The sequence below is a fragment of the Humulus lupulus genome, chromosome 1, assembly GCF_963169125.1.
Source record: "Humulus lupulus chromosome 1, drHumLupu1.1, whole genome shotgun sequence".
Taxonomy (NCBI): Eukaryota; Viridiplantae; Streptophyta; class Magnoliopsida; order Rosales; family Cannabaceae; genus Humulus; species Humulus lupulus.
Window position 1 is genome coordinate 13,547,456 of NC_084793.1, and position 12,698 is coordinate 13,560,153.

The 12,698-nt window shown below is 38.1% G+C and overlaps 1 protein-coding gene across 1 annotated transcript; it reads left to right on the top strand.

The window, feature by feature from the left end:
• The first annotated feature begins 657 nt into the window (after nucleotides 1-657).
• On the top strand, nucleotides 658-2,086 carry LOC133785851 (uncharacterized). Its single transcript, XM_062225069.1, has 2 exons — nucleotides 658-1,039; nucleotides 1,639-2,086. Exons 1-2 carry the CDS (start codon nucleotides 908-910, stop codon nucleotides 1,915-1,917), a joined length of 411 nt encoding a protein of 136 aa, XP_062081053.1. The 5' UTR covers nucleotides 658-907; the 3' UTR covers nucleotides 1,918-2,086.
• The last annotated feature ends 10,612 nt before the right edge of the window (nucleotides 2,087-12,698 follow it).

Below are 12,698 nucleotides of genomic sequence, written 5' to 3' on the forward strand. Positions count from 1 at the left end.
TAGTTTTCGGTACTGTAAACTATTAGGAATTTTCTGAAAATTTGCAGGATGCTCTAAATAGCTACAATATACACGTTCATAAAAAAAACTCCCACCGAAAACTATTGACAAGTCGAAAACACTGAAAGTCCCACTAATAGGGTTTAAAGTGAAGTCCCTATAAAAGAATTTCCTTATATATATATATATTGTATTAAACAATTTAAAATTTAATGTAATTTTTCTTATATTAATATTTCAAATTATATGACTGAAATTAATTTCCCATTAACTTTTGTCACGAATAGTATATGGAATTTTTTTCCAAAGCTAAAAAAGAAAAAGTTAAATTTTGTTGCAAAGCAAATAAGCTAATTTTTATACCCCCGACACGAGTAACATGCAGCACATAATTGACTGGATGGAAAGGTCGTAGATATGGCAAGTACAGATGTCACTGGATGATTGGCCATTTGGAAAAGCTACACACGGAAATAATTATTATTATATACTATAAATAAATCCCAATAAAAACGCAGAAGAAAGAAAAAACACATGGACTGACACGATTCCGTCCAGCTTGAAAAAGTATCTTCAATGCTTTTCTATTTTGCCAAGTGAGAAACCGGGAATAGCCAGTAGCCCGTTCGCATTAAAAGACTACTCCTAACGTCTCTATGGTTCTCTTCCAAAACAGGACTTTTATTTCTATGTTATGGTCTCTCACTAAATAAATGGCATTTTTCTACTAATTGAGAAAAGGACTCGGCCAGAGTAATCGCATAGAGCAAAGGCTTGTGTAGGTAAATTCTCTTTTGGGTTCTTATTAGTTTTCTCTTTATATATAGATTTGGTATCCACACAGGGTCTTGATTACATTTTTGTGTGAGAGTATTTTACTTGGGTAAAAGATTTAAGAGTGAAGAAGATGAGTAGAACTGGTGAGGATTCAGAAAATGAAAGCGTGTCTCTTGATCTTCTCAAGCAAAAAATGGCTGATTTTGCCGAAGAAAGAGACTGGGAACAGTATCATAGTCCCAGAAACCTCCTTTTGGCTATGGTATGTACACACCTTGGCTTCTCTCTTCTATTTTTCCTGAAGATCATGTGATTAAACTATGCTTAAGGTTTTACTCTTTTTGCTAGAACTTTTGTCCTTGTAAACTATACATATTCTGACTATGTTTGATGGCTAATTTCCATGGAGATTTAGGTGTTTTTTTCTTGATCCGTTGAAATGGGGATATTGCTGAAACATTTATGATTCTTCATGTATTATAATGATATATTTTTTTTGACTTTTTATGGGGTTTTTCTTGGGGATAATAGTAAATTTGTGGTTTGTTAACAAATTGATTGAGATGATAAACACACATATTTGTTGGATTGTCAGAAATCATAGACACTAACAGCATATTTCTTCTCAATAGTACTGGTCAAAGTCAATTTTAATTATTAGTTAAGCTTCTCATTTTGAAGCCAAATGAGCCATGATAATGTTGCTCAATAAACTTGACTAAAGTTGTGTCTTTGAGAAGCCACTTTGTGATTGCTACATGTGTTTTATTGCAATATATGTACTTTTTGGCTTTTGGGTTTTGTGATTATAAAACATATGGAAATTGTAATGAATAGTAATTCTAATGATGTGATGATTAGGTGGGTGAAGTAGGAGAACTCTCAGAGATATTCCAATGGAAAGGAGAGGTTCCAAAGGGATTGCCTGGGTGGAAAGAAGAGGAAAAAGTACACCTTGGAGAAGAGCTTTCAGATGTGTTGCTTTATCTAATTAGGCTTTCTGATATGTGTGGTGTTGATCTTGGCAAAGCTGCCCTTCGTAAGATTGGTCTTAATGCCATTAAGTACCCTGCCCCCAAGAAAAAGCCCAAACCTAATCATGACCATGGCACTAATAATAATGACTCCTCCTTAGATTAGTTATTATTAGCACTGCTTCTATAAACACATATGATGGTTTTGTACACATATATTATGTGTGTTCATTCCATCATTTTTAAATTTTATGTTGGTGATAATTGCTATTGTGACTGTAGCCATCGTGCTTTTTTTGGTTTGGTTTGGTTTGAGATTAATGTTTGTTTTTTTATGCTGTGATAATTTTTAGAGAACAAGTCATTATTACTCATTAGTATTATGTCATTTAGCAAATTAAAGAAAAAAAACAATTATGCTACTGCAAAGTTCAATACTAGTGTAACTAAATATTCATGATATGAGGCACATGGATGCAACCATCTTTATCACTGGTCAACCTATTGGACTAGGATCCACACTTACATCTAAAAACCCTTTTAGAGCTCATTAATGAGAGAGCATTGTGCGTCTATAAAACACACTTGGGAGGACTATTTTAGAAGAGGATTGGCTACCATGGGTTGTTAAAAGGGTTGTGAGTGTGTGCTTATGGGAAAGTCTCCATGCTACCCTCTTGTTGCCCTACCTGGTTTTTCTTCTCTTGCTAGATTATGAGAAGAGCCTAATTCATCTCCCATAATGATCTTACAAATGGTAAATTGCTAATCTAAAATCTATTTGTATACCTCAATATTTCTATAAGAATTATTTGTTAATGTTGATGAATGTGAATGTTAAATAATATTGTATATTATCGTACATCATCTCACTAAATCTAACAATTGGTATGAGATCCAACTTAAGATTTGAGGTTATCAAAATAATTTTCTTGAATTTTATTTTTTGGTATTTTAGGTATTTTTGTGGGTTTTAAAACCCAATTTTGCAAATCAAAATCATTGTTACAGCAAACTTTCATGTGTTGTTAAAGGCGATTAGTTGGGGTATTTGGTTGGAGATTAGAGCTTTAAACAATAGAAAAATTCAAGAAAAATTCTTTAAAACCCATGGTTGAATAACCACATCATCATAGAATGAGTTTTGGAAATGAGAAGAGAAAATATGAATTTTTGTGCCAAAATGACACATGGAAATGATGTTTTCAAGTGGGTCGGCTGGCAGGTTAATTGTCAAATCCGGATTAAATGAGCTGAAGCTTTGGGGACCTATTTTGGCTGCCATGGGTGTAATATAGTAAGAGAAATTTTAATTTGTATGGTTGATCATTTTTATAATTATAAAAAAATGTTATCCATATTAAATTTTTTTAAATAATGTTATTTTTTTGGCACTTTACTCAAAATGTCATTTTCACTTTCTCTTTACTTCTCATTTCTCTCTTCTCTCTTCCCTCTCTCTCGCTTATTTCACTCTCTCTCACCTCACAATACCCCCACCACACTAAATATTATACTTCAAATAGATTTTGACATGATTTTTGGGTTTTTTTTTGCGATTTTTTTCAGATCTGAAACTCTGAAATCTATAGAAAATCGACATGGTTCGATGGTGCTCAATGCCAGCTCGATGAGACCTTCAAAATCATGTTTTTTCATGAAAAAATGACTTTGCTCGATAGTGGTTCGATGGTAGCTCGATGGTGCTCGATGCCAGCTCGATGAGACCTTCCAAATCATGATTTTTCATGAAAAAATGAATTCGCTCGATGGTAGCTCGATAGAAGCTCGATGATGCTCGATGCAATTTTTATAAGAGACATAATTTTTCACTCGGGTGTCCGTTTAGGGTGATTTTTTTTATTTGGGTATTTTTTCAAGATCTACACGTTTAACATGTTTATATGCACATTTGTGAAGTGTAACACTTGTAAAAAAATACAAAAGTGCAAACATACCTCATGTTTAAGACATCTTTTGGTATATTTTTAAGTTTTAAACTTCCCAAATGTGCATATGAGTATGTTAAACGTATAGATCTTGAAAAAATATCCAAAATAAAAAAAAATCACCACAAACGGACACCCGAGTGAAAAATTATGTCTCTTACAAGAATCACATCGAGCACCATCGAGCATCATCGAGCACCATCAAGCTATAATCGAACCACTATCGAGCAAAGTCGTTTTTTCATGAAAATCTCGATCTTGAAGGCCCCAGCGAATGGTTTCTCGATAGTGCTCGATGCCAGCTCGATGAGACCTTCAAAATCATGATTTTTCATGAAAAAATAACTTTGCTCGATGGTAGCTCGATAGTAGCTCGATGGTGCTTGATGTAATTTTTACAAGAGACATAATTTTTCACTCGTGTGTCCGTTTGGGGTGATTTTTTTTTATTTTGGGTATTTTTTCAATATCTACATGTTTAACATACTCATATACACATTTTGGAAGTTTAAAACTTAAAAATATACCAAAAGATGTCTTAAACATGAGGTATGTTTGCACTTTTGTATTTTTTTACAAGTATTACACTTCACAAATGTGCATATGAACATGTCAAACGTGTAGATCTTGAAAAAATACCCAAAATAAAAAAATCTCAAACGGACACCCGAGTGAAAAATTATGTCTCTTGCAAGAATTACATCGAGCACCATCGAGCCACTATCGAGCTACCATCGAACGACCATCGAGCAAAGTCATTTTTTCATGAAAAATCATGATTTTGAAGGTCTCATCGAGCTGGCATCAAGCACCATCGAGCTACCATCGAATCACCATCGAGCAAAGTCATTTTTTCATGAAAAATCATAATTTTGAAGGTCTCATCGAGCTGGCATCGAACCACCATCAAACAAGGTCGATTTTCTGCAGATTTCAGAGTTTCAGATCTGAAAAAAATCGCAAAAAAAACTCAAAACTCATGTCCAAATCTGTTTGAAATATAATATTTAGTGTGGTGGTGGTGTTGTGAGGTGAGAGAAAGTGAAATAAGAGAGAGAGAGAAATGAGAAGTGAGGAGGAAGTGGAAATGGCATTTTGGGTAAAGTGCAAAAAAATAGCATTATTTTGAAATTTTAATATACATAGCATTTTTTTGTAATTATAAAAATTATCAAGCATACAAATCGAAATTTCCCTATAGTAAATGGGTTGTGAGTGTGTGCCTAAGGGACGCCCTAGGTAAAAACGAACCTAATGCAAAATAAATTCTAAAGCTTTTTTTTTTTAAAAAAAAAACACTATGATATTTTTTAATGTAACTCTCTAAAATATATTATTTTTATAAATTAATTTTATATCACGAGACATTTTTCAGAATAGGGGTCATAAGGATAGTCCCAATTCACTTAGTTTTTCTTCTCTAGGCAGATTACTAGAGCATAAATCATCTCTCATAATGATCTTACATAAGATAACTGCTAATAAAAAATTTATTTGATATACCTCAGTATGAGAATTATTTGTTATTGTATCAATGTTGATGAGTGCTAATGTTAGATAATAATATTGTGCTCATCATCTCATTAAATCTTACAAATTAATTAGTCTTAATTTAAATGAATGCAATAATATTATTTCTAGAGATCAATCTTTTGGTGCCTGCACTATAAAGTACTCTATGTATGAAGAAAAGCTAAATATGTTTTTTTTCAAAGGAAAAAAAATAGAATTAGTCAGTGTCATAGTGGGAAATGAAAGAGGACAAAATACAGCTAGGACAAAAAGATGACAAATTCAGTTGTGGAACTGAGAATCACAGTTTGACCTAAATAAAAAAAACTAAGTCAAATTTTCATTTTCTTTTTTGAAAAATAAAATGAAAGGAAAGATTTCTAGTCACCATTTATTTATTATTTTTTTTCAAAAAAAAGTTCTGATGTTACAGATAATTATCTATATTTTAAGGAAAAGTAAATAAAGAAAAATCATTAAAAGTATCATTTTACACCCTGTATTTTATAAAATATTAAGTTAGACCTTATATTTTGAGATATTCTGTTTTAGGCTGTGTTTTGTAAAGATATCAATTTGGACCCTTTGGCCAAAATAAATTTTAATATGACCATAATACCCTTGCATTTATGAATGAATTAATTAATTAAAAATAAATGTTTTTATTTAATAAAAATATTTTTAAAAATAAAAAATTAATTAAAACAAACATTTAAATTAATAAAAAATTATTGAAAAAATATTGTAAATTTATATTCTTTTTTTATAATTTTTATTTTATTTTTCTTTGAAGAAAAAATTATTAATATGTAATAAACTAAAATAAGTTTGAGGAGCTATATTTGCACTCCATAAAATTTTATATACACCATATTTCATAAATTCAAAAAATATTATTAATAATTACACTCCATATATTTTCTATTTATTTTTCTTTTTTATATATAATTTTTCTTGATTTAAATGTTTAAAAAATATGTTTTTAATAATTAGAAACATTTATTTTTTATTAGTTTGAGTATTAAATTATTATTTTTTAATTAATTTAGTCATTCATAAATGCAAGGATATTTTGGTCACATTAAAATTTATTGGAAAAATACTATTTCGGCCATCGTGTTGTGTTTATATACACCATATTTCATAAATTAAAAAAATATTATTAATAATTACACTCCATATATTTTCTATTTATTTTTCTTTTTTATATTTAATTTTTCTTGATTTAAATGTTTAAAAAATATATTTTTAATAATTAGAAACAATTATTTTTGATTAGTTTGAGTATTAAATTATTATTTTTTAATTAATTTAGTCATTCATAAATGCAAGGATATTTTGGTCACATTAAAATTTATTGGAAAAATACTATTTCGGCCATTGTGTTGTGCAAAAGTTATCGATGAGGCTCTCTCTTTTGCTAAATTACATTTCGAATCCCATGATCAAAATAGTACCTTGTATCTAATTTTGGTCAACATAATTTCAAATATAATATTTCTATCTCTGCTCCTCGACCACATTCTCTGCTTCTTAGTACTCATCGTTCCTTGAGAACCTAACAATTGATCTTATATTTTAAATTACTTTGACTAAAATCAGACTCAGGGTATTATTTTGTTCCATTTTGCAAAACACGGGGTCCAAATTGTCATTTAACAAAACAGAGAATCTGATCAATAGTTTTTACACGATATGGGAGCTAAAATGGTATTTACCCAAATTTATTTAGGCCAAAATTAGTTTTAGTGACGTTGCTTTGTTGTGTTGGTTTAGTAGAGCCAACTCAATGTGACTATCTTAGATAACAATTGGATGTGGGTTTTCTTCAAATTCGGATCTCGGCGTTGTTCAAGTGGACTTCGGCATTATATTCACACTCCAAAAATTTATAAGTACACATTTTTTCTTGTAAAAATTAGTTACATATTTATCTTTATGTAAAATGACTGAAGTATACATTTTAAAATCTTAACTCACTTTTATAAGTACACCTCATCCAATCACTAATGTACTTATGATTTAAAAAAATCCTTGAAATAGAGATCAATGGAGCAACAATTTGAATTTCATCAATGAAGAATCATCTAAGGCAGAGATATTAAAATGTTTGAAAAACTTGGGGTATCCTATTTTTAAAATAAGACTCCATTTTGTAAATAGAAATTGGTGCTCTTATAAAAAAAAATATTTTGATAAATAAAATGGGGTAAACTTAGTAGTGTGATGCAATTATAAATTTTTAGAGTGCAAATATAATGCTCATATTGAATTAGTTCATGATCTACCAGCTTTTAGTGGGGGTATAGTTATAAAATTTTGGGGTGCAAATATAATGCTTCTATTGATTTATTGGTTCGTGATCTACCAGCAAGTTGCGTCATCTTTCATGGAGTTTGTGGATTTTTTTTTTATTTTTCAATAATGGCATTTATTTAACCCTTAATCTTTTGATTGATTATTGATCTTAAGTTATTATTGGGGATGATAATACTTTAATGTTAAATATTGTAAAATGTTTGGTAAGTCTACGTTAGTCATTTGAATTTGTTCTCTAAGTAATTAGACTTGTTTTGAGCTTTGTATAATTCATCCTATTAATTAAAATTCCCTTTTATCTTAATTTTTTTCTTTTTCTTTGATAGACTTTATTTTTCTAATGACACTACACTACACTCCTTCAAACTTATTTATTTGTATATTTTCAATTAAAGTATAATTCATTCTCAATATTTTTTTTCTCTCTCAATTATTCTCCTATTAATGACATAAATCTCCACAAAAACCCTCATTACAATTCATTCCCCAATTACTTTTCACATGCTCATGGTACATCACAGGTGTACGCCCTAATTTTTCACGGGCTATTAGCGAGCTGGGATATGGCGTAATTATATCTCAGCTCGGTGGATGCCACGTGGCCGGAGCTGCTGTTGTCAGGTCCTACCTCTTTAGCTCGAGGTGACCAAAGGTCTATCAAGACTAGTTAAGGGTCGAGTCAGGACTATGAAGGTCGCAGGTCAAGAAGGCATCCAGCTCGGGATACGAGCTGGAGTTGGAAGCTATGACCTTTTATAAAGTCAACCACGCAATGTAAACGTGCATATATCAGACATCACGTGTCTGATATATCCCTGAATTCTCGGACACGCAGCAGGAACGTGCGTGTTCAGGCACCCACGACTGGGTTGGGCCGTGCAGCCCATTATCCTCATTTCCCATTGATTAGACCACACTTTATGTGTCAGGTTTTAGGAATTAATCATGAATGTCATAGGAGTGACATGATGGGTAAGGAGGTCACGGGATGACCCCCCTTACCAACCCCCAGGTGCCCTCTCCTATAAGTATGGAGATCCTGGGAGTTGCAAAGGGTTGGATTCTATGGTGTAACAAAATACTTTGTAAAGAATACCAGAAATATAGCAATAATAGTGGCTGGTGGAGTAGAATGATTTTAACCTTTGAATCACCTAAAAAAAGGGTTGGCATTACCATTTTACATTGAGATCACTCATCCATTTCGGTTCAACTTTTAGCACTAATCCCATTCTCTTATTTTCTTAATTACCTGTTGGCGAAGAACTGCGTCAACAGTTTGGTGCTTTCGTTGAGAGCTTGTTAGATTGATGCTATCGCAAATACCCAACCATGGTGGTCACTCGCTCAAGACACGGTAACGAGGCGGACCAACGTGATGGGCAGGAGGCCCATCATGCCGCCGTCTCCGATGATCAGAATCCTGAGGTTCAACAGCGGCCGGGCAAGCAGCCAATAGGCCAAGATGACACTGGAAGTTCGGCTCCCCGGCCACCTAATTCGAACCCAGATTTCTACACGGCGGTGGAGATGGAGAATGCACAACTGAGGAGTCAGCTGGCGAAAGCTAACCAGCAGATTCAGGAGGTGTTGGCCCGATTACCCCCTCTTACAATCGACGCTAACGTCGGAAAGAGGCAAGGCGAGACTCATAAGTCCCGTCGGGATAATCGGTCCAGGCCTAGCCGGTCGGCCAGACCTCCGACATCCAACTCTACCCCGTCATCGCACCGCCGAGAGGCAGTATTTGAGGAAATACCCAGGGCCGAGCAACAGTATAGCCACTCGGTCCGAACTTCAACTCCCAGCTCACAGTCAGCCTCAAGCGTGCCCAGGAGGGTTTGAGGGAGTTCCAGAAGGAGATCCGGGGAGGGTTCACAGCGATAGCCCGTCCCGGCCAGCCGTCCTGCGCCCCGCTCAGATCGCCAGGCGCAAGGCCCGCAAGTTGGCAGGGCCGAAAGACCCCTACCTAACCTGATCCGCCCTGACGGAACCAAGATTGCATCCTCGGTCAGACATCCTCCCTCACCGATAAGATACTCATCTCCTCCTCGACCTGTCCAAGATATCCCAGCTTATGGGAGCGGCAGGCGAAACCCGCCTTCCGGAGGACCTCCCCATCGTAGCAGGGCGCCCAGGGAAGTCCCGGATCCTCACCCCCAGAGGCGAGCTCCGAGCTTCTCTAACGGGAGCTACTGGACCGGAAGTCACTGGAGTAACCTTTCTGGGGGAGACCTGCACCAACGCCTAAGCTCGGCGCAAAGTCCTCAAGCCACCCCAAGGGGCGACCTGCGAGATCGCCTTAACTCTCATAGGGGGGACCCAGTAGGAAGTGGCAGCCATGCTCGCTCAAGGGGAGACCTGTCCGAGGTGCGTGACGGCGGGAATGTCCCAAATAACCTATCTCAAGATAGGAGGGGCAATAACCCACTAAACGCATACAATGGATCTGGAGCTGTTGAACAGCCCCGGAATAACCAAGGAGGCCAGGACAAAACCCTTGAGCGCCTGGCTCAGATGGAAGAGTTAATGAGGAAGCTCTTGTCGGAAAAAGAAAAAGACGAGTATGATTCGGGGGACGAGCTCGAGCTCTTCGCCCCCGGTATTGCTGCAATGGCATACCCGCCTGGTTTCCGCATGCCGCACCTGTCCAAATTCAACGGGGACGGAGATCCATTAGATCATCTGGGTATGTTCAACACCCTGATGATGGCCCACAACATTGGTCCCGAGCTGAGGTGTTTGATATTTCCCTCCACACTGACTGGGCCAGCCAGACAGTGGTTCAAACAGAGCAAGAAGTAATCAATCAACTCCTGGAAAACTTTCTCTGCTGACTTCAAAAGGGCATTTCGAGCCTCCCAGGCTGCCCGCGTCAAGGCCGACTCCCTGGCTAACGTGAGGCAACAACCCGACGAGCCTCTGAAGGCTTACCTGAGCAGGTTCGCGAACGTCGCCGCTCGGGCCAGAGACGCAGATGACAGCTCCAAGCTCATGGCTTTGAGGACTGGAATCCTCGTCGGAGGGGGACTTTGGAATGAAATACAGCAGAAGGGAGTCAGCTCAATAAATGAATTCCTAAATAGGGCCCAGGAGTGGATCAACTTGGAGGAGGCCCAAGCCTCAGCTGCAGGAGCCAGCCAGATCCCTGAACAGCCCGCTGGAGTGGGAACGGAGGTCGTGACAGCGACCCAGAACATTACGCAGAATAACCAGTTCGGTGGAGGCAAGAGAAAGGGGAACGGCGAGGGCAACCAGCACGGCCCAAAGAAGAATAAGTCCGTAGAAAAATTTAAGCCGATCTACGCGACTTATAAGGAGCTCACCCACTCTAGGGAGAACATCTTCCTAGCAAACTCTGCTCGCCTCCCTTGGAAGAAGCTGGAGCCGTTAAAGCACCAGAAGGGGAAGCGAGACCCCTCCAAATTTTGCCGTTTCCACAACGACGTTGGCCACAATACCGACGATTGTAGACACCTAAAAGACGAGATCGAGACTCTCATCAGGGCCGTCCCCTTGGCTCAGTATGCGCGGAACAGGGTTCCAGCAAGTCGACCTGCTCTGGAGGTCCCGGTCAGTCAGCCCGGGTCTCGGATAGATCAAGACGTCCCTCCTCCGGTGATAGGAGGGGAGATATCTACAATCTCTGGAGGTCCTCATTTGGCTAGCACAAGCAAAGGTGCCCAAAAAAGGTACGTCAACGAACTCAAGGCTCATAATGGAGTAGAGTTCGTCCCCGAGAAGCAACTGCCAAAGCAGCAGCGATTAGAAAGGCAACCAATCATTTTTACTGAAGAAGATGCCAGCCACGTTCAGTTCCCTCATAATGATCCTCTGGTCGTAGCCGTACAGCTCGCTAATCGGAGAGTTAGGAGAGTGTTGATTGATAATGGGAGCTCGGTAAACCTTCTATTCCAGTCCACGTTGGAGAAGATGGGTCTGGCGGTCACCAAGCTGAAGGCGACCTCCATGATGCTTTACGGATTCTTGGGAGAAGGATCAGCGGCTATAGGGACGATCGAGCTGGTGATCACCTTAGGAGAGGGACCTCGAACGGTCTCAAAACTCCTTGAGTTCGTGGTCATCGACTGTCCCGCCGCATACAATGCTATTTTGGGTCGACCCACACTTATAGCTTTTGAAGCCATCACCTCCGTCCGCCACCTCGCGCTGAAATTTCCTTCTTCCACAGGGATATGCATGGTCTGTGGCGATCAACTTGCTGCCTGGGAATGCTATAGCATTTCCATGAAGGGAAAATTGAAACCCGGGCAGCTAACAATGGCCGTCCAAGGTGGAGAAGAGGAATCTCAGGAACCTTTGACTAATCCTGAGATTGAAAAACCTCAGAGCACCGGAGGAGAAAGTATCATCATAAGTGAGGCGCCTAGGAACAACTCGGGCTGAGGCCTTAGAAGAAGAAGTAGCCTGGCTCAAGAAATGCGGCTTTATCCGTGAAGCCAAGTTTCCGGTTTGGGTCGCCAATCCCGTGTTGGTCCCGAAGCCCAATGGGAAATGGCGGACCTGCATCGACTTCTCCAATCTGAACAAAGCCTGTCCCAAGGACTGTTTTCCCTTGCCGAGGATCGACCAATTGGTAGACGGGACGGCTGGGCACGAGCTCATGTCCTTTATGGACGCGTACTCAGGCTATAATTAGATCGCCATGAACCCGGAAGACTAGGAGCACACTAGATTCATGACCCCAACTAACATCTATTGTTACAAGGTCATGTCGTTCGGACTGAAAAACGTCGGTGCTACATACCAGAGATTAGTGAATAGAATGTTTGCCAACTAGATCGGAAAGAACATGGAAGTGTACGTTGATGACATGCTGGTCAAATCAAAGACTGCCGATAACCATGTTTCCGACCTAGGAGAATGCTTCAAGATACTAAAAGAATACGGCATGAGGCTTAACCTTCAGAAGTGCACTTTCGGAGTCACGTCTGGAAAATTCCTGGGTTTCATCGTCAACACTAGAGGAATCGAGGCGAACCCCGATAAGATCAGGTCATTGCTCGAGCTTCCCTCACCCAGGTCGCGTAAAGATATCCAAGGCCTGACAGGGAGGGTGGCAACCCTAAATCGGTTTATTTCAAAATCTACCGACAAGTGCCTGCCATTCTATAACCTGCTCCGAGGAAATAAGAAGTTTGAATGG